This window comes from Terrapene carolina, unplaced genomic scaffold, assembly GCF_002925995.2.
Source record: "Terrapene carolina triunguis isolate 2854851 unplaced genomic scaffold, T_m_triunguis-2.0 Scaffold62, whole genome shotgun sequence".
NCBI lineage: Eukaryota > Metazoa > Chordata > Testudines > Emydidae > Terrapene > Terrapene triunguis.
The window spans coordinates 40,374,054-40,397,611 of NW_020664413.1; the positions used below are offsets into that span (position 1 = coordinate 40,374,054).

General features: G+C 38.5%; 1 protein-coding gene across 2 annotated transcripts in view; it reads right to left on the bottom strand.

Annotated features, from left to right (window-relative positions):
• Positions 1-23,558, bottom strand: part of LNPK (lunapark, ER junction formation factor) — a 74,041-nt gene that overhangs the window by 36,651 nt on the left and 13,832 nt on the right. For both annotated transcript variants that reach the window (XM_026647590.1, XM_026647589.1), the window contains exons 5-8: positions 20,492-20,550; positions 12,522-12,562; positions 6,876-6,959; positions 6,743-6,794 (exon numbers count right to left, since the gene is read on the bottom strand). In XM_026647590.1, coding sequence (XP_026503375.1) covers positions 6,743-6,794; positions 6,876-6,959; positions 12,522-12,562; positions 20,492-20,550 — 236 coding nt within the window. The remainder of the gene's footprint in view (positions 1-6,742; positions 6,795-6,875; positions 6,960-12,521; positions 12,563-20,491; positions 20,551-23,558) is intronic.

Below are 23,558 nucleotides of genomic sequence, written 5' to 3' on the forward strand. Positions count from 1 at the left end.
CGGAGAGCCCCCGGTGGCCAGAGCGCCGGGGGGAGGGCGGAGAGCCCGGCCGAGGCTCTCCGCTCTCCCCGATCGGCCGGAGCGCCGGGGGGAGGGCGGCGAGCCCAGTCGCGGCCCCGCTCTTGGGCCGGAGCGCCCCGCCGCGCCGCCCCCCTCCAGGAGCCACCCCAAGCACACGCTTGGTGGGCTGGTGCCTGGAGCCGGCCCTGGTAGGACGGCTCACCAGTACGCCAACTTCTTCCTGGGCCACCCCAAGGAAAAATTACTGGGAAAATGTGCCATGAAACCAACGATATACCTAACATACATTGATGATATCTCCACATGCCTTTCACAACATGTGATGTATCTCCCCTAGTGCATCAAATGCCCCCAACAAAAACAATGTGGGTGAAACCAGACATTCACTATGCTCTCAAATGAACTCTCACAAAAAAATGATAAATGACAAAAAGACAAAAACACCCCATTACCTGTGGGTGAACACTTTTCACAAAGCCATCACTCCATGTCTGACCTCTCAGTTCTCATCCTCAAAGGAAACCTGCTCAACACCTTCAAAGATGATCTTGAGAACTTAAATTCATAACTCTCCTAGTCACTAAAAACCAGACTAAAAAGACACTGGTTTTAAGGCTCATTACAATTGTAACACACCTTACTGCCTGCTAACTCTTAATTTCCCACTTTATTTTAAGTACTACATGTGAACCCCTCGTGCTTAACAGTATGTCCCACCTTGTATTTAGCTTGGACATTCTGGTCCCCTTCCTCAGACCCGAAGAACAACTCTGTGAAGACTTGTCCCTTCCACCAAGAGAAGTTGGTACAATAAAAGACTTTACCTCACATATCTTGTCTGTCTTCAGAATCACACATTTAAAAAAAAAAAAATCCAGCTTTATTTATTGCTATAAACTCACTGCAGTAGGGTGGATATTTACATGAAATCAGCAGATAATAGTTTACTAGGCCCCCTTCCAAAGTGGGGAAACTCACAGAACACCAGCGTCCACCAGATGAAAATTAAACCAGTCGTGCACATGACTGATGAAGTGCATTGTAAGCACTTTCTTTCTGATGGTTTTCCTTGTTACCAACACTGATAAATTTTAGTGAATTTGGTGACAACAGCTTATTTGAAGATTTATGTCAGGGGTTAACTGAGATCAAAGGAAAACCGGCCACTTGTTATATTTAGGGAGTGAATTGTCCCGCAAAACCTCAGACTCCACAGATTACTGTATATTCAAATAATTAAACATAGGCCAGCTCTACATTCAAAATATTAAGTTGACCCAGCTACACTGTTCAGTGGTGTGACAAATCCACACCTCTGAGGAACGTAGCTATGCTGATTTAAACCCCGGTGCAAACAGCGCTTAATTCACAGAAGAATTCTTCCATTGACCCGGTTACCGACTCTTGGAGAGATGGATTACCTATGCAGATGGGAGAACCCCTCCCATCGCTGCGTGAGTGGCTACACTTAAGCATTACAGTGGTGTAATTGCAGCACTGCAACTGTGCTGCTAAAGAATTTTAAGTGTACACATAGGCTTAAACAACACTTGTCAGCCTCCAGTGCTGGCCAAAGGTTAACTGAACTCTGTTCACCCTCATTGGTGGTATAGGGGCCTACTGCTCTAGAAAGTATTGATAATTTTTATTATAAGTTGGTGCAATTAAGTTAATTTTAACCATGTTTTACATTCAAGTGCTTCTTCACCTTGTTACACAATTTTTACAGAAAAGGGCAGGTCTAGATCAAGAGGTAACAGTGTGCCTGCTGTACACAGTGAATAGCAAGATCTCTCTCTCCTCTAAAGAGTGGAGACAAAAAAAGCCAAAGAGACTAGACTGAGAACAGACATTAGAAAAGATAGCTGTGATAAACCATTATTTACCAGGGATAAACTGTGCCAAACATGCTTCTCCCACTAAGCTCTCCACCTTCCCATCCCTCCTACATCTCCTTTGTAAAATCCTAAATGAAGTATACGTGTATCATATTTCAGTCTTCTCCCATCTCTCTATCCCATTCTTTTAGTCTTTCCCCGCCTGTGACCTTTTGTCTTGCTTCTACATTCCTTAGTCCAAATCTTTTTTTTGGTAATTATCTTTTTCACCATCCTCCACTATACAGTCCTTCATCTCTCGCCACAGATAGTATTTTTTCACCACATATGCAGAGCAAGGTCAATGTGGCCCTTATTGTCAGGACTGCATTCTGCTTTGTGCTGTCCCAGGGGTTTAGGGCTCAGCCTATCAACCTCCAAAGGTTTTGCAGAATAGAAGCAAGAAGGGAGAAGAGGGAGGAATACTGATAGCTGGGGATACGGAAGCAGTAAAAGCATCTGGGATAGAGAGACTGTCAAACAATGCACAAGGTGCGCAGGAGGAGAATTCTTTTGCTAAAGCAGTTTCACTGCTCTGCTGCTCTTGTGGTGGTCTGCAGGCTTAGGGAGGACAAAGGGGCTGTTTAGCCTGCAGACAAAGCCATCAGAAGGGGGATGGAAAAGACAGAATAAAAAAAAATACTATTTTCAGTGGTGTGTGTATCTGAGGACTGCTTTCATCAGCTGCACCTCAGTCAGCAAGAACAGGGTAGACAATGCTTATATGTCTATCCTAGACCAATTACCACTTCTCTGCTAAACCTCTGAATCTTTCTATTCCTAAAGTACATGCCATAGGCAATTTTTGCTGCAAGGTTTCACAAATGTTTGTTGATTTCAGTGAAAACTATTCCTACTGGGAGAAGAGAATATTTTAGTAGCTGTAGTATTCAAGTCACATTCACCTTAAAAGATCATGAAGTAATTTAATGCTTGGGAAAAAAGCAGGAGTCCCCTTTATTCAGCAAACAGGTATGCCTCCGACAGTGCCAGTACAAGCTCTCTCACATGTCTAATCTGCTTCAACTCTCTAGAAGTACAAATGTTTCATTAGCCATTCAATTTTGGGTGCTCTGAGATTTACAACTAAGAAAAGGACACACTTCCATTATGAATACTCCTAGGCTCACAAGCTCAATAGCTATCAAATGGGTAGGCCTAAATTCTAGCAATCTGGAATTAAGTCAAATCTTTCAGTGGTATATTACTAATTCCCTAATGTTGGGTTTTAAGTTTAGTTGCCCTTCAAGGGGCTCATGCAATAGACTGGTCTCAACAGAAGACCTAGTAATGGTTGGGAGTGTTCACCCCTTAGTGAGTGGTCTACAACTCCACTGGCAATCATACAGATACACAGGAATGAGATTGATGAACTCTGGCAGGAGAACTACCTCTACCCCAGGAATAAGTATGGTAACATGTTAGGCCTGTGTGCCAGAAGGACCAGAATATTTCTGCTCAAGAGCCAGTGATATGTTTGGTCAAGCAAAAGTGTTTTCTGCTGAAGTAGTAGGGACAAAAAGGAAACTAGAGTACTAATAAACAGTTCCAGCAAATAACTGGATTTGGGCAACTAGGCTGGGAACAGCACATGTTGGCATATATTCTTGCCTGTAGTGAGACCTACACCCAAATATAGGGTAACTGCCAGAATGAAGCAGAACTATAAGACAGACTGGATTCTATATCCTCAACTAGTCTTATTCTGAAAATGGAATTTATCAGGGCTGAACTACATGAACACTTATTCAAATTCCAAATTTCTACACTTCCAGAAAACTGCCACAATTTAATAGAATGATTGTGTCACCTGGATCCCATTTTTAATATGGAAGAGAGTTACAAAACTCTTTCCTTTATTTGAATATCTTGCAATCAATCAATTGAGTTTCTTCTGGGTATATGTGCAAACCAGTTATATGAAAACTAAATTCCGCATTGGGAATTATCTGTTTTAGGTCACAAAAAGACAGCCTTGATTTAATTTTTTGGTCTAGGCCACTTAGGTCCAAATTCTGCAATCACTCATGTGGAGTGGTACTCAGACAAGTAGGCAGGCCAATTCAGAGTGGATGTGGTCCATTCCCACTCTCTTAGTATTGATACCTCCTCCTCAATTATTGGGAGTGGACCACATCCACCCTAACTGAACTGGCCTTGTTAACACTGATTCTCAACTCCCTTCTCTTCATGTGTCAGTATATTTATGCCTGCATCTGTAATTTTCACTCCATGTATCTGAAGAAGTGGGGGGGTTTACCCACGAAAGCTTATGCCCAAATAAATCTGTTAGTCTTTAAGGTGTCACCGGACTCCTCATTGTTTTTAATCCTACTGTTTAAGACTAGAACTATTTATTTAAAAAGCAACCGGCATTGCATTATTGCCACACATTTAGACTAATTCTTTTCTCCAGAGAAATGACTGCTATGCAATTGTGGATCCACTAGATCTTTGAAGTAAACAGCTCTTCAGCTTTATAGATAGTTTCCATTTTCATCTATTCAAATATTTTCTTTTTTTTAATCTGTCATGAGTGCAACATTAAAGTTGAGACCAATCTGGCCACACTTTCATCATTACTTATCCTCTTTTCAAGGAGACAGAATTCACAAGTATTGACATTTAAATGATAATTGAGTTTCTGATATCTACTGCACTTCTGACCAGTTTAAGTGTAGAGAAAACTTAATTAAGGTTTGCACATAATTTAAATATGTTGCATTAATTTAATTTAATTTAATTACATTCATGCTGACTTACATTTATCATATGGATCAATTTGAAATTGATATTTAGTTGCACCAATAGTGAATTATATACTGCACAAACCAGTAGCAGATACTGGTTTTGGCTCGGAGCTACTACCTACTTTGAATTGTACTACCCAAGCCAAACCTGAGAAACTAATAATATTCTTCTTGATGGCCTGATCTATAAGGTGAAACACATCTATTAAAGAAAATCAGAGACTAACAAATTTAATACTGGGCTGACAGCAAACTAGTCCAATTTTCACACAGCACTTTGAGCAGCAATGCCTATAAAGAGACTAGGAATATGTTTCCAAGCAGCTTCACTCTTCACCCAGCACTACTCAAATGCTCAGGAGAGCAGTGATGATCTAGCTCTGGTGCATCTGCTGATCTAACTCAAGAAAAAGGATGAGGACTAAAAGGATAAAAGATATGCGGTAGCTCAAACAGAAGTTAGGGCTTGTGACAGGAATCACACTGAAATTCTATGACTGGTGTTATTCAGGAGATCAGAATACAAGATCATAATGGTCCCTTCTGGCGTTAGAATCTACGACTCTATGATTAGGACAGATAAACATAGTGCAGAAGAGAAGACAAAGGCTGCTGCCAAGACATCAGGAAACCAAAGGAGAAGGCTGCTTGTGAAAACAGCACACTGTGCAAAACTTGCTCATTGTCACGACAACGGTAAGCAAGGATGGGCTAGTAAAAAAAAAAATCATGATAATTTTGGAAGATTGAGCAAAAGAAAAAGTGGATTTTATTCAACTGGAAGGAGAATTATACAAACAACTTTAGTGGCAAATTATAATCTATTTCATGTTGTACAAATACCACCACCAGCATTCCAGAAGCTGAGACATGTGAGAAAGTGACTTGCAATAGCCAGGCTGGTTTAAAATTAGGCCTCCTCGAGCTCTTTCCTTCTTCCCAAACAACAGATCACAAGCAAGTGTGGGAAAAGGATGAAAACTAAACAATGGTTTGACTACGTAGGAGTCTTCCAACCAGACTCCCACAAAGCAGTCAGGGCTACCATGCAACCAAAGATGTGGGAGCTTGGCAAGTCTTATATATGTGCTCAGCTGGAAACATGAATCTGTGATTGAAAATCAGATCCCTCTGATTCTAGAATTACTTGTAGTGAACACTAGACCCTGTGCAGCCCCATTGAGTTGACTTGCTTTAAAAGCAAATTAGTCCGTAAAAAAAAAAAAAAAATTCTGGGCAATCTATCTTCAGTTATATTCATCCAACGACACATTTAGATTTGAAATAGTAGCAATATTATTGTAGCATTTCATATTTACTTAATGTTATCAATTTTAACCAGGAGAATAATTTAAGTTTTCCAAAAAGACTAGTGTGTTTATAGCCCATATTTCTGAATTAGAGCCATTCCACTTGATGTGATAAATTTTCCCTTCTCTTTTGGGGTAGGAGAGTGCATGTTTCTCAGCATAAACCTTTTCCTTAATGATTTTTGATACATAATCGTTTTCTATTTCACTAGCATGCATAGTAGTAAAACCTTTAAATGGAAAGGTCTAAAACAGTTAAGAACCGTCAGGTTTTAGTACTCCATAAAATATTCAGGTGATCTCTGAATTTACTTTTATCTCTAAAACATTACCCTGGGAGTGTTTTGGCTAAGTAAAGAAAAATACAAATGAGTCGGTAGGAAATCCAAATCAGTCATTACATAAAAAACTCTGAACAAAACTCTTGACTGCAAACTAGTATTCTGAGGGATTGCCACCGAGAAAAATCTCACATCTGAAGATACACAAGATGCATTCTGGAGCCAGATTCACACTATATCAACATCAAGCAGCATTAAACACTTAACTGGCTGAAAAAGCATTAAATTAATTCATCAAATAACAGACCCACTACTAAATAAAGAGCAACTAATAGGCACAATCCAATACCAATTCCCTCCATACCCCCAAAAATGTAATCCCAGTTTACCACACAATTCCCATAAAAAAAAAAAAAAAAAAAAAAAGACAGATTCCGCTAATGAAATTTGTTGCTATAAATACTGATCTTTCATTAAGAGCAGCAATTTCACAGAGCTAGTACCTTGTCCAGGTCTTGGAGTTCCAGATGCTCCAGCAGATGGCAGTTCAACCTCCTGTCAATTATAGTAATATTATAAAAGTGTAGCATCGAGAAAACATTTTATCATAAATTAGTATTGATACCAGATTCCTACCTTTGCCTTCTTAGATTCTGGATCAAACCTTTCAAGAATTAATTTAGCAGTCTTGTAAGTTTCCTTTTCCATTACTTCTTCAAGCTAGAAACAAAGGTTTCACAGGTCAAGACAGACTTCTTAAAAAAAAAAAAAGAAGATTTCAAATGTTTATTTTTCTATTTACAAGCATCACATTAAAATTTGCAAAAGTGCAAAGCCTAGTCCAACCAAGCATTACTGTGCTCAACCACTTTGATTAACTGCATTCAAAGGAAACAAAATCTAGTTTTAAAAAAATTGTTTCTAACTTGTACTCAACTGCTTTATTGCAAGGAAACACCAAATATTGTTAATTGTTTACATATAATGAGGAGAATAATTACATGCACCAACTTCAATAATGGAATGTGCAAAAATCTATCAGCTATCATTATTGGAAGTTATTAGACATGACAAGCAAATGACAGGCAATTCCTCAGATTTATTTCCTCATAGCACTTAATGCTATTAATTTAAAGAAGGTCGTTAGCCAAGTGCTTTACAGAATAAAGTCTCTGTGCCAATTAACTGCTGTCAGCATCGATTTTAGATTATTTATTAGCAGAAGCAATTAGCTTGCTGCAAATGCTGTGAACACTCACTAACTGGGAGAACAGCCATGGAATTTGCTCAAGTGACTTTAAAGGCTAAACTCCATCTTTACGGTTACATTCAAACTGCTTTTCAGAAACAACTGAACATGTTAAGAATTTAAATAAAAATTTACTGAGTATTATGCATACTTTAGGGAGCATAATTAAAACACTTCATTATTACAGCATTTTATTTACAATGCACTCAAGTGGCTTTATAGCTAATACATGGGCTTAATTAAAAAAGTAATCACTAGTAAAGTATCTTTTTAGCGGTTAATAGCCAACATCAGAGGAAGCTGAACTTTAGAACACAGATACGCATAGTTATGACAAATAGCTAATATGTACAGTGAATATAAAGTATTTTACAGAGCCTTAGATGGACCTTATTCCTTAGATATTCCGGTATCAAATAATATTTTGTTTAGAGTACTATAGTTTCATATTATGTTTGGTTGCTGGTGTGAACAGTTGGTAGCTTAAAAGGTCAGTGGCCACAAAAGTAAGTTCTGTCAAACAATCATTTATCGCTGCTAAGAAATAAATTTACTGAGACTTCAGGACCACTAGTTTGTAGAGGGTGGGATGGCTGCAATTTTCATTTCTCACCTGCAGATTAGTGATAATGGCTTACAACTATAATAGTGCCTTCTTATCCAGATAGATCCCAGAACATGTGTAAATAAAATTTACTTCATTCACAATGGAAATGCAGCATCTGTTTAACAGCTCACAGCAACACTCACAATGATTTAAGACAGGAAATGAAATATTATCCAGATTGTACATTAAGCACAACTGAAACCACTAAATGATTAGGGAAGTAAAAAGCAATCCCCTAAACTGAAATTTGAGCAGGATATTGGGGTTAGCCTACCATCCTTGCAAAAAGTGCAATGGAGCTTTAGTATGAGATCAGAAATAAGGATCTAGAATACACATCCCGCAATAATATTTCTAAGGAGAAGGAGAGGCCAGAAGGAAAATCTCAAAGTGGCTGAAAGATCTCGGAAAGGAAGCTTGGGAAGGAGCCAGTTATGGTGACATATCACTTTAGGAAGGCCAAATGAAGGAGCACCTTTGTCAACCTCTGGCTCCTCCCCCAACTCAGAAGCCCTGAAACTGGGCTAATTACTTGTTCCTCTTCATGCTACTGGAGAGCCGTTAAAAGATGGGTGTCATGTTTTCATTGCTCTTTGGTAGCCACACAAGGGAAGAGGAAACTGAAGGCAAGTAGCCAGCACCACAAGAAGGCCTTTTCCATTTTCCTCCAGCAGATGACCTTAGGAGAGGCTCCACAACTATTTCAGCTCTCCTGTAAAACTGACCCAGCCATGAGAGCTAGTAGACACTAACACTATCCCATCACCAAGGGGAAGTAATATTCTCTCATTATGCCCCTCTGCTTTCCTTTGGGGAGCAATAGGGGTCGATCTGAGGGGTGGTGAAGAAACAGCACAGACTCTCCATGCAATCAAAGGGTTGTAGTAGCCTTCTTCACTCAGACTTCTTGCTGGGAGCACTGCCACTGCAGCTCTAGATTGCTGAAAAGACACTGGGAAAGGTGGATACCTTTCCAAGGCCATCCCTGCCTTCAGTCTCTTGATCTCTACTGCCACAAAAATAGTATGTGAGCAATGAAAGCCTATCCCTGACCCCCGTCAACATCAGCAGGGCACCGACAGGTAAGCAGCCTTGCTCCAAAGCATCACAGTGGCTTATAGGTAGCATAAAATATCTGCCTAGTAAAGTTTTTACATGGTTCCAGTAGGCTACAAACCTGGAAGTCCACTTTCAATGCAAGTCTGCAGTTAACAGAAGTCTGGATTAACAAGGCTCTACTGCAATCTTTTTATGGACCAAGAAGGATTCCCCATTCAAATTATCTGATGCTTTTTCCTTACAGCCGGTTAATGACAATCTGCCAAATAAAATAAATTCTATACCATTTTAAGATTAGACTCTCACCTAGTTATCCTGTGCATGGTGTCTGAAATGTATTGTCTGCATAAATTGCATTGCAAGCCCTCTAGATATGAAGTGTAGTGCTAAATAGTGCTAAAATAAATGAAATATTGCAGAGGATCTTGCAAGAAGTCAATGAGAAGTAAATGTTACATATAAGGATATAAAGGAAAATTTTGTTAGAGGTCAAACCTAATAGCTTTTATTTCTTGATTTCTCTATACACATTCCATTAGTAATTGCCCCAGATCCTAGCAGGACCCAGCATCATGAAAGGCAGCTGCTCTTCATCTTCAAGAGCACGCACATGTAATTCTATGTTCTCCACACCTCCCTTTCAATGTAACAAGACATCTTGGAGAAGCTACAATAGGTCACAGGTTCTATTTTCAACAATATGGCTATGACATCCACTTCATCTCCTTTTCTGTTAGGCGCAATCAATGGTGTCACCAAGGTATCAGTGTCTGCCAAAGATTAGCACATGGACAGACTGCAACTAACTCCAACTGACCCATGCAAGAATGAAGCAATGGGTGAAGTGAAGCACTTCAAAGAGCTAACCAAGACATTGACCTCTCTCCCCTAGGGCATCTTCACCTTCCATTCATCAAGGTAGTAGAGTCAGGCTCCTCCTGATCATCCACATGGCAACTCATTGGTGAGAAATCCCATTCACTGCCAGCTTTTCCTTTCTTATAAGAATTAAGACAAAGATATACTTCACATTTAGGCTAGATTACTGTAATTAAGTGCATTTAGGACTAAAGGTGGAGACTACATGGAAAATCCGATTTGTACAAAATGCAGCAGCCCAACTTCTCAGTCACAAAAACAAGAGTCACAAAATAAGTGAAATCTCTATGTACCTTGATACCACCCTACAAACAGGGATTTTCAAACTATTTCATCATGATAAGCATATCTTAAAGAGATGGTCTCAAGCACCACAATCTCTCCTATTCATAATTGCATGGATGGTCTGCTCTCCAACTGGCAATCAACAGAATTCCTGTAGCAACTACATCAATTTCATATATGGAAAAGGATTATTATCAATGCATTTTAATCTTCTTTTAAATTTGATTTAGCAGCTGAAAATTGAGAACCAGCAGCACACCATGCCAACAGCTAACATTCCATTCCACCACAAATGGTCCAAGTAGTTCAGTTGGAGAACTAAAAGAATCGTATGTTCACCGAGCTGCAAGATTAATTCACATCTTGTATATAAAAAATAAGAGTTAATATAGCAATCCTTTATTAAATGTGAACACAGTTCACTATAAATTTAGTACTCTATGAGATGTATTGTCTAGGACTGTCTCACCCACGCTACCTGTTCATGCTGTGTTGTCCATGAGAACATGAAGGGTATATCTACACTACCCGCCAGATTGGTGGGCAGCCATCAATCCAGTGGGGATCGATTTATCACGTCTAGTCGCGATAAATCGACCCCCGAGCCCTCTCCCGTCGACTCCTGTACACCAGCGCTGCGAGAGGCGCAAGCAGAGTCAACGGGGGAGCGGCAGCAGTCAACTCACCGCGGTGAAGACACCACGGTAAGTCGATCTAAGTATGTCGACTTCAGCTACGTTATTCACGTAGCTGAAGTTGCGTAACTTAGATCGACACCCCTCCCTCCCCCAGTGTAGACTAGGGCAAAGATCCTGACCCTTGTTGTGAGAGAGAAAAGCTTAACAGGCCATAGCCCACAACTCCTGCACAGCTTTGGCAGTTTCATTTCCATGTTTGTTTGAATTAAGCTACCAAAAAGTAAGGAAGCATTTTTGTAAGGACACTATTGTAGTTATGGATAACACACATATGGAGAAAAGATTTGGGGCTTCTAGTTCCGCTGGCTGATGTCATATCAAATCGGACCATATTAGAAGAATTCAAATAGTAGAGAGCAATTGAAAAGAGGGACACCTTACATGTTTAAGGTTAGAGAAGTACTGCTGAGACAGCATCTCCATACCTTGGACATAAAGTCCACAGGAGCAAAAAGATTCTAAGTAACTTGGAGAGTAAAATACATGAGGACCAAATTATGAAGGGAGTCTAGTGACTTTGGGTGACAGACTCTTTCCAAAGCCAAATGATTAGTACTTAAGTGTATGCTTGATAGCACAAGGTAGGAGAATGAAGTGTAATTTTTGCATAAGTGAACGAAGATCTTCCATATCATATTATAAATCAGAGTGGAATGGTTCCCAACACTGCACCATTGTAATGAAAAAAAGAGTTCCTGAGCTTTAAGAATTCTTTCAACTCAAAATCCAGGCTACTAAGATTAAGTGTTGATCCAGGTGAAGCAAAGTACTTGTGAGTGCCAGTTTCAAACTTATTTCGAAGTGTTGTTTGAAGAGCTACATAAAAAAAAGTGGATGAGCTCAGAGAGGGAGAGGCTGATAGGATAGACAAAAAAACATGAAGTATGGAAGAGAGATTTGGAGAAGAGAAAATGAAAGGAAGGAGATAGAGAACACTGCAGGGAGAAAGAAGGAAAAGAAGAAACTGTCAAGGCAATGCAGGAAAAGATGCACTATAATCTATTACAGAAAAGAAAATATAGAACAAAGCCAGAAAGGGAAATAAGATAACAAAAGTAACATTTTTTTAACAGAGTTAATGGTATTACAATTAAATACAATTGTGTACTGTATTTTTAAATTATTGGGGTGTGGTTTTAGTGACATAGCAGCACAGATATTTTTCACCTTGACTAGTCAGCTTAGTCCTCATGCCAGTGGGCTTCAGGGAAGTTTTTCAATCCCTGATTAAATGGATCTACAAACTGATCTAACAGTCCCAAAACCATTGGCTTGATGGGACGTCCAAATAAACTAAAATGAGATTGATTTTCAAATGGAAGAATCAATTTCAGTTATTTTTGGTGAGGGACAAGACCTCAAATTACAAATTGTAAACACATTACAAAAAGATAGTATCCTTTCTTTCCCACCTTATGTTCTATAGTCAGTCTCAGTTAGCAGAGCTGTAGAGGGAATGTTTAAGAGGATATAACGATAGATTTATTTGAAAAAAATTTACTCACTATTTTTTTCTTTTGGGATTTTAGCTCTTCTAATGCTTCACCTAAAAAACAAGATTTATGTTAGTTTTTAATATTAAAAATGTGATAAATATATTTCAGCATAGATTAATTGAATATTTCTCACTTGTGAGAGCCAAACAATATTTTCATTCACTGGCCCCAAGTAATCCCAGTACGTTAGCAAATCCTTCTTGTGCTTAGTTTATTCTCACATAAGAGTTTTAAATAAGCCACCTAAACCTATTGGCAGTTTCAAGTTTTAATTATAAAACCTTTTAAAGCACCACTTAATTAAACTAACTAGTACAGCACAAGTCCTGTTTTGACCTATATTAAAATTGGTGCAACAATAGCAATGTTTGCTTAAATATGTTGATTCAGTTGACTACAGAAAATCTTTTAGTTTGAATTTTAATACAGCTGTTTGATTCCCAGATTCACGTGTTTAATACACTTTCTACAGTGCTGTTGTAGCTGTGTTGGTCCTATGATATTAAAGAGACAAGGTTGGTTAATATCTTTTACTGGACCAACTTCTGTTGGTAAGAGGGACAAACTTTCAAGCTTGCCTAGAGCTCTTCTTCCGGTCTGGGAAATGTACTCAGAGTGTCACAGCTGCATACAAGATGGAAAAGATTGTTTAGAATAAGGAATTAACACATATTTCAAGGGACCATTCAAGGTGAAGTGGCTGTTAACAATTCTCCAGTCATGAGGGTTAGGGGTTAGTGTATTACAGATTGTTGTAATAAGCCATAAATCCAGCGTCTCTATTCGGTCCATGATTGTTAGTGTTTAGCAAAGTTTGTCTCTCTCACCATCTAATATATTTTATTCAAGTCTCATGCATGCTAGTTGCAAATACTAGATTATTTCCAAACTTATCAATGGGATCTATATATTTCATCCTGACAGCATTTCCAAAATATAACAAAATCCCAGTTTTATAAGAGAAGATATGACTACCAGAAGATCATCTCATTACTACAGAATAGAAGGGACAATGTTACAGCCAGCAAGCACATCATCTAACCTTTATCTCTAAGAGAAAAAAAAAGTCAGTCAAATGCATGTGGGATTTTTCCTGAAAGTCAATAGTAGTTCAGTACTTATGGAAAACTCACTGTACTAAGTCAGAATGAATTCCCTGGATACTACCAATTCTCTGCTACCTCCTTTATAGGTGAACAATGCATTCTAACAAGCAAAAAAATATAAAGGTATTTACAGTTATTTTTCCTCCCTTAGTGTTATTTAACAGTTTGCTCGATACAGCTCATTTTGTGGGCTCAAAATTTATTTTGCAGCATCAGTTTTTCACAAAGATAGTACATAAGCGAGAAAAGGCTATAGTAAAAAAAACTAAAATTATGGAATTACATAACCATTATTTAGGCCATCGCAAATTCATAAAAGAAGACGACTGGAATAAGGTTGCATTATCTACGAATTGTTACTCAAAATTTAAAAAAGAGTTTACATTACTGTTTGTGTTCTCAGACGACATTTCAATTCTTGCTGATTTAGTAGGCTTCTTTCATCAAAGCAAAGATATTTTATTTGTTAATTTATAACATCCACCACAAATGTATTTAATTGGGCATACATACATAATTTAAAACAATTTATACAAAGAGACAGCTATCACCAATCCAGTAACCTCATCCTCAGAAAAGAGCAATAGGTATGGTGCAAGGCCTAGAAATCCACTGTTGTTGGGCCAGCTGGGAGGAGTAGTTTCCAGAGTCATAGAGCCCCCAAATGATTAAATATTAAGGCAGTTTGCTCACACACTGTGACACTGACAGACTATGGACTGGTATGTGACCCATAACAACTTAACAAGGGGCACTGAATAGTAAAAAGGGCCATTCCTTGTAGATAGTTATCAAAGCCATGTTAAGTAGACTTGAATCTTTAACATGTTTGCCTGTATTGTTGGAGAATCAAGAGTAGATACTAACTGTATTTGTCTGTGTTTACCTATATCTTGTTAGAAGTTTAACAATGTGATTTAATTAGTTTGTAGATGCTAAAATCCTGTTTCTATCTTTTAATGACGTGTTACTGTATTCTATTGAATCAAAGACCAAAGATATAATATATAAGGTATTGTAGGAAGTAAACTATTTACTTTGTCTTCAGCTTACACTGTCTATGCCATAATGAACTGCCTTGATAGTCTGAATGGTTAATTGCCCTACGTTAATTAATACAAAGTTACCTATGTATGCATAGGAAGCATAAGATTAGCTTCAAAGCAACAACATACATTACCTAGTCTTCATCGAAGGAAGGCCCTTCTGTGACGATTGCTGTCAAGAGGCTATCAGCCTGCTAAAGAACTATAAAGGAAGCTTTGGGCCTGATCCTTTTTATCTCACATCTGCTTAAACTTTGACAGGGAAAGTCTAAGCCACAAGACCTCCAAGGCTTTCAGGTTTACTCTGGGTTCACCCTGGAATTCTCATAGAAGGAAACTCTGCACCTGGACTGCCTATTGGACTATAACCTTTTACATTGATTTCAGAAAGACTTTACAAATCAGCATTCTCACCATCTCTGCTATGAAACAAACGTAAGGTTTTTATACACATTTGTATGTATATTGAACTATATATAACTCTCTTTTTTCTTTTAGTAATAAGTCTTAGATCTAGTTAATAAGGATTGGCTGTAAGAATGTATTTGGGTGAGATCTGAAATATTCATTGACCTGGCAGGCAATGTGTCCGGTCTTCTGGAATTGGTAGGACTAAGTATGGTGAATACAGTTTTCAGTAATCTCTCACTATATTAGACGTGGCTGTCTGGACAGGAGCCAAAGGGTGGATTGCTTAAAGGGGGACTGTATTTTGGCTTCTTGGTAACCAGTGTGATATTACAGAAGCTATTTGGCTACTGGCTTAGTGAATCTAATTATAGAATAAACCACCAGTTTTGGAGATTGTCTGCCCTATTCCTTGCCGTTTGCACTGAGAAAGCATTCTCAATATGACCCTTCCAGGCACCATTGTCACACACACCATTACTGAATTTGACTGCCACAGCAAATTACGAGAGAGAGGCAGCCTCCCAGATAGCCCACACCATTTAAGACTACAGATCAATGACAACAACTCAAACTGCACCCAGAAGCAATATGATGCAAGTACAGTTGAACAATTGGAAAATGTTCCAGTGGTTAATACTATATAACAGACAAGCAGCTACATTCTTCACCAAGTGCAACTTCCCGGTGGTCTTCAACCGCAGCCCCAATGAGCACTGCAGTATTTTTAAAACATAGAATCATAGAACTGGAAGGGACCTCGAGAGGTCATCTAGTCCAGTCCCCCGCACTCAAGGCAGGACTAAGCATTATCTATACCATCCCTGACAGGCATTTGTCCAACCTGCTCTTAAAAATCCTCAATGATGGAGATTCCACAACCTCCCTAAGCAATTTATTCCAGTACTTCACCACTCTGACAGTTACAAAGTTTTTCCTAATGTCCAACATAAACCGCCCTTGCCTCAATTTAAGCCCATTGTTTCTTGTCCTATCCTCAGAGGTTAACAAGAACAGTTTTCTCCCTCCTCCTTGTAACAACCTTTTATGTACTTGTACTTTTATGTCCCCTCTCAGTCTTCTCTTAAATTAATGGAGATATCCTATCTCCTAGAACTGGAAGGGACCGTGAAAGGTCATCAAGTCCAGCCCCTTGCCTTCACTAGCAGGACCAAGTACTGATTTTGCCCCAGATCCCTAAGTGGCCCCCTCAAGGATTGAACTCACAACCCTAGGTTTAGCAGGCTAATGCTCAAACCACTGAGCTATCCCTTCCCCCCACTCTCCAGACTAAACAAACCCCATTTTTTCACTCTTTCCTCATAGGTCATGTTTTCTAAACCTTTAGTCATTTTTGTTGCTCTTCTCTGGACTTTCTCCAATTTGTCCACATCTTTCCTGAAATGTGGTGCCCAGAACTGGACATACTCCAGTTGAGGCCTAATCAGCGCGGAGTAAAGCAGAAGAATTACTTCTTGTGTCTTGCTTACAATACTCCTGCTAATACATCCCAGAATGATGTTTGCTTTTTTTGCAACAGCGTTACACTGTTGACTCATGTTTAGCTTGTGAGCCACTATGACCCCCAGATCCCTTTCCGCAGTACTCCTTCCTAGGCAGTCATTTCCCATTTTGTATGTGTGCAACTGATTGTTCCTTCCTAAGTGGAGTACTTTGCATTTGTCCTTATTGAATTTCATCCTATTGACTTCAGACCATTTCTCTAGTTTATCCAGATCATTTTGAATTTTAATCCTATCCTCCAAAGCACTTGCAACCCCTCCCAGCTTGGTATCGTCCGCAAACTTTATAAGTGTACTCCCTTTGCCATTATCTAAATCATTGATGAAGATATTGAACAGAACCGGACCCAGAACCGATCCCTGTGGGACCCCACTTGTTATGCCCTTCCAGCATGACTGTGAACCACTGATAACTATTCTCTGGGAATGATTTTCCAACCAGTTATGCACCCACCATATAGTTGCTCCATCTAGGTTGCATTTCCCTAGTTTGTTTATGACAAGGTCATGTGAGACAGTATCAAAAGCCTTACTAAAGTCAAGATATACCACATCTACCACTTCCCCCCTATCCACGGGGCTTGTTACCCTGTCAAAGAAAGCTATCACGTTGGTTTGACACAATTTGTTCTTGACAAATCCATGCTGTTATTTAATCACCTTATTTTCTTCTAGGTGTTTGCAAATTGATTGCTTAATTATTTTCTCCATTATCTTTCCAGGTATGAAAGTTATGCTGACTGGTCTGTAATTTCCCAGGTTGTCCTTATTTCCCTTTTTATAGATGGGCGCTATATTTGCCCTTTTCCTTGTCTTCTGGAATCTCTCCGTCTTCCATGACTTTTCAAAGATAATTGCTAATGGCTCAGATATCTCCTCAGTCAGCTCCTTGAGTATTCTAGGGTGCATGTCATCAGGCCCTGGTGATTTGAAGATATCTAACTTGTCTAAGTAATTTTTGGCTTGTTCTTTCCCTATTTTAGAGACTCTGATCCTACCTCGTTTTCACTGGCATTCACTATGCTAGATGTCCAATCGCCACCAACCTTCTTGGTGAAAACCGAAACAAATAAGTCATTAAGAACCTCTGCCATTACCACATTTTCTGTTATGGTCGTTCCCCCCTCATTGAGTAATGGGCCTACTCTGTTCTTGATCTCTCTCTTGCTTCTAATGTATTTGTACAATGTTTTCTTGTTTCCTTTTATGTCTCTAGCTAGTTTGATCTCGTTTTGTGCCTTGGATTTTCTAATTTTGTCCCTACATACTTGTGTTATTTGTTTATATTCATCCTTTGGAAACTCAGTCAAATTACACTTTTTGTAGGACTCTTTTTTGAGTTTTAGATCATTGAAGATCTCCTGGTTAAGCCAGGGTCGTCTCTTGCCATACTTCCTATCTTTCCTACGCAGTGGGATAGTTTGCTCTTGTGCCCTTAATAATGGGTCTTTGAAAAACTGCCAACTGTCTTCAATTGTTTTTCCCCTTAGACTTGCTTCCCATGGGATTTTACCTACATGGGCAATTAAAGTGACCTATGCAATAAAAATTAACAGATTACAAGTGGAAAGGAAAGTGATCCACAAGTTAACCTCACGAAGCACCTCCCAGTGATGGTTAAAATGACCTCCCTGTGGCAATTCCTGGAACTCACTATTAGGAAAGTGTCATATACTTTAGCGCTCAGCTAAACTTAGCAGATGAAAACAACAAGGACTCAGTACCATATAGCCAGTATTTTGGAACCAGTGTTATTTAAATAAAAAAAAATAAAAAGAGTCCTAAGGGCTAAACTAGGTCCAGAGCAGAGAAAGCACATCAAATGTCTAACCAAACAGATTAAGAGATACTAGTGACATGGATCCAAGACACCCTAGAAACAGAGGTCTTAACGTATTCCCAAATGAGGGACTCTTGAAGGAAGAGTTATCTGCATTCTCCTGACACACATTTTAATAATGGGCACTGAAATCCCCCCTACCACATCACCTGAAGATCCAATCTCTCAACCTATTACCACCACCTCTGCCTTAGTCAAGGTAATCTTCAGCCATCCTACTCTCCTCCATGTTCTGTTTTTGGTCAAACGCTGAGAAAGCAAAGAAACCACCACGTGCATCTGATGAAAGTGAGACCGAGCTTCATCAAGCATATGATGGTGGCTCAATTCAACAGTCTCATTATCCGTCCTCCCCCAACAGCCACACACAGAATATCAAGCAGTATGTAAACCATTCACCTTCCCCTGCAAAACATAAATTCCCCCACTACAGCTTGTGGTGAGAGAGAAAAAGACAAGATAAAAGATTGGCCTCCCAGAATAGCCCCCGTCTAGAACAAAAATAGAAACTCCCACCCCACTGTCACTAGGATTAAGTTTAACAGTTGTACTCAGAAGGAAAAGAGTATGGAGGAAGAGAAGTCTGAGCTAGTCTGTTTAGTTTTGGGCCAAAATTGTTCAGTTTAAGATACAATCTAGTGTCCTTTGCCCATTCAAATTCCCATTGCTTTCAGGTAATCCAAGCTCTATTGACAAATAAAATTTGACACTAGCTTTTTAATTAAGGTAGAGAGCTTTGTCCTTCCCATTTTCTGGAATGGTTAGACTTAGTTCATATTGGCATGTTCCAAGTTGCATAAAAATTCCCTCAACACACAGGTTTAACAAAAAGTATTAAGTTAGTCTGCTGAGTTTAAAACGTCTGTAAACTTAAAATATCCAGGCAAACTACACAGATACTGCAGAAAGTGAAAAAAGTGCAACATATTAGCACAAGACACTGATACACTTTCATCTCTAAAGAAAATAATCCTGGAACACATTGAAAAATAAAGCTATAGGTATATTTATATCTAAAATATTTAAGCAGTGTTGAATCAGAGGAAAGATGTTCAAAAAGTTATGTTGCTTAACTTGGTAAATTACAAGGAGTTTCAAATAACCTAAGTACAACTCTTGAATCTCCTTTGAGTCATAAGACACAGAGCCAAATCTGAATTTTCTTTACATGTTTTGCATACATCAGTAAGGAGTGTTGAAGGCAATCTCGCCTTTAATGAATAGGTCTCTTCATGAACTCTAAATGATATGGACAGGCCCGCCACCACAAATGCCTGTTTTTAAATTTTGCCTTAGAATTTATCCTTTTATTAGAACTCTGGCCATCCCTTTTGAACATTCTGAATTATTCTCATGCCACCTATCTGTACTACTTTAAAAAAAAAAAAAAATCAGGAATTCCCATTGCAATGGATAGGCAGCTCTCAAAATACAACATATTAATATTGCATCAAGAAAATGATGCTTGCCTGTCTCACTTTTCCATTTAGAAGATGCTGCTACTTTTTAATAGCATACTATTACAGCCATGCTACAAACAACAATGAAGATTGCGGTAGTCTCTTCAAAAGAAGGACATTAGAACTTATTTCATATAAACAGTCTTTGCCCTTACTCATAGCATGAGAAAGTTAAGACAGTCAAAATACTGCCAGAGTACTTGTACTAACTTTTTTGAAGCCTATATTCAATCGAGCTTATATTCTAGTCAGGGGGCCATATGAGTCTCTCACATAAAATCATAGAGTTTAAGGCCAGAAGGGACCACTAGATCATGTATTCTTATCTCAAAAGTAAATGAAACCCAAAGGAGATTGGACTATTGTATGGCACAGGCCATTTTAGAGATGGGAAGAAAAGAGATTAAGTGACTTTCCAGGGAAGTAAGTGGCAGAAACAGAATTTAAAAGCCTACCAAGTCCCACTTCTGTGCCTCAACCAAGAGGTCATCATTCCTCTCCTGGAAGTTAATATAAGTACCTGTATACCATTATATTGAGTCTCACTCCTACTAATTAGTTCCACATGATTTGAAAAAGACTGAAAAGATACTTACTGTTTCTTTCTGTTCTTTTGGAAAAGAAGAAAATGAGCACTGTTCTTATAAACCAGATTCTGTGGGGGGGAAAATAAGTAATTTTACATTAAGACTAATAAAACAACTCAAAATAGTTGAATTTGAAATGGGAAGCTAACTTCACCCTCAATTATGGAGTGACTAGCACTCCTCCAAAATGGTTTACAAGTAGCCTATTCTGAAGGTTTAATAGAAACTCAAGTTTCACAGAACAGCTAGTGTCGAACACTTTCACAAAAGGTGGCATTGTTCCCCTCCAACATCTCTTGCAAATGTTGCAAAGGACACCAACAGAAAAAGTAACATTACTCCTAGGTCACATTTCCCTTGTAACACCTAGTTTTCAAAGTAGTTTATCTGTAATCACTTCCTTCAAGGAAAGCATCCTTAGCAACTATGCAGAAAATAGTGAAAATCTTCACAAATATATTACAAAGTGGGAAGTTATGAATGATGCTCCAGCATTTCCTCCCATCCCAGCACTGATTTTCATAAAAGGGGGGAGGGATAGCTTAGTGGTTTGAGCACTGGTCTGCTAAACCCAGGGTTGTGAGTTCAGTCCTTGAGGGGGCCACTTTGGGATCTGGGGCAAAATCAGTACTTGGTCCTGCTAGTGAAGGCACGGGGCTGGACTCTATGACCTTTCAGGGTCCCTTCTAGTTCTAGGAGATAGGATATCTCCATTAAATTTATTTAAATTTATTTATTTAAAATCAGTAATGTTTCTATTAAAATATGATGAAGCAAATTATTACTATGTGAAGAGCTAATGAAGAAGCAGCCACAATGGCAATGTCATATTTCATGGGGAAGTTTTAATATATACCCTCCAAAAGTAAATCAGTAAAACCTATAATAGTAAGAATTTTAAAAATAAACGACTGACACATATTTAGTCACATATTATAATATGTAAGGATTCAAGCAAGGACTGATTTTCATGTAGAAACATTATAAATTCAAGGACTATGCTGCTCAAGTAATCTGCTGCAAACAACTTCATTTGCAGGTTACTCCTTGAAATATTTATCAGACATATGCTAACCTGAGGACTAGACTTACCAGCTATACTCAAAAAACTGAAGATTTGGGAGGTTAATGGGAGGGGTCGTACCAGAAAGGTCCACAGAAAACCGTTATTGTGCACTTGCTACATTAAATCTTTTTCCAAGCAGAAGAGTAAACTGACATTATTCTTGTCAGAGTCCTGTAAAATTGAATAGCAGCAGTGATGCTGACCCACCTCTTGTCAGTTTTATCCTGCTGCTTCATAAGACTATGAATATTAGCAGAGACAATGGAGCAGTTTATCTGCACTCTTAGGAAGAAAAAACTGCACTGATTTACATTCATTTTACAGTAGTAAGGTTCCCCTTTCAGGCATAAGGATTAGAAACTATTATTTAAAAAAAATAACTTAAGTGCTACTTAAACTGATGCCTTCAGCCCCTCTTGCTTGTTTGTCAGGAAAATCTACCAACTCCTTAGTGGCAAGTAGATTTTCAAGCCTCACTGAGAATTTTATATAAAACCCTTGCATCTGAAGAAGTGAGGTTCTTACCCACGAAAGCTTATGCTCCCAATACTTCTGTTAGTCTTAAAGGTGCCACAGGACCCTCTGTTGCTTTTTATATAAAACCCTGTTTGTCACAGGCACTATATAAAAATCTAAAGGCAGACACAGAATTAAAGGAAGCCAATAATAAATATTAGAGGTCTGCACGAGGTTAAAGCAAAGAGTTACCAAAAATCATGTTTAGCATCACAAAGAATAAGCAAAATTCCCCTTTCTAACATAACACATTAAACAGCAATATTAATAAGCACATACTTAACATTTATATATTACATTATTAAAATGCTTACAACAATTAATAGTCACAAAATCCCTGAGAGATAAGTTAGTTAACTACTATCCCAACTTTCCAGATGCAGATGTCAAGGTATGTATGTGAAGTGACTGCTGAAGGTCACAGACAACAAATCATTGACAGAGACAGGATTAACAAAGGCATACTATACTGACATTCCGCTTTCAAATTCATGGTTTAATAACTATTTTTAAAATAGTTATAAAGTAGTATAAGGATTGCTGACATATTCCTTATGTGTCATGTGAGTGGCACCTATTCTCTATAAAGTGATGATACAATGATGCATCATATGTCTATAGGGTCTTAAATTGTTTTGGAGAGTATGCTATAAACCCAGAAGCATTATTTCCTTTAACAATTATGTATTTTTCCCCAAGTCAAGTTTCTTTCCCCCAAACCCCACCACCTAGTACTATATGTTGAGCAACCAGATAGTGCTTGAGCAACCAGATAGTGCTATTAATACTGAAGTTTCCACTCTAAATTCTCTTTTTCAGGACTATAAGATGTCCACTCCAGCTCTCAAATTTAAAAGATTAAATGAAGAATCTTGTCAATTTAATTATCAGAGAATTAAACTATTTAAAGTTTCAGCTGAAGGAATGAGACAAAATAATTCTGAATGGAAGTAATTGCAATTTCAAGAAGCGAGGCCTTCTTACGTGCCACTGTTTTCCCCAAGTCTTCAGTTATTTAAATATAGGTATTTCGAAGTTAAACATGCTACATATTCCTAGAACCTAGCTCACTGTACCAGCATCAGTAACATACTCAGACCTTGTGGGAGCGACGTAACACAGTACTGTTATTGAGTGACTGCAAGCTGGGGGAGGCAGACATTTTCCAGTTTGCTTAAGGCAGAAAAATCTCTAGAGTTAGTACTGGATGGTACCAGGCATTCAACATAGGTTCACCTCTTGACTGAGAGAGAAGACATGCTGGCAGCTGCTTGCCATTCATACCTGCCAGAGAAAACTGAAGGGGACTGGATTCAGGAAAAAAAAAAAAAAAAATCAGACACATGCTTCCAAGTCATAAGAGCCTAAATTTAATTTCAAACATTCATATGCTTGGTGGCTGCCTGACCCAGGATTTCATGGAAGCCTATCATTCAAAAATGAAATGTGTACTGAACTTAGAAAAATAGGAGAACAAAAGATCCATTAGAAGAT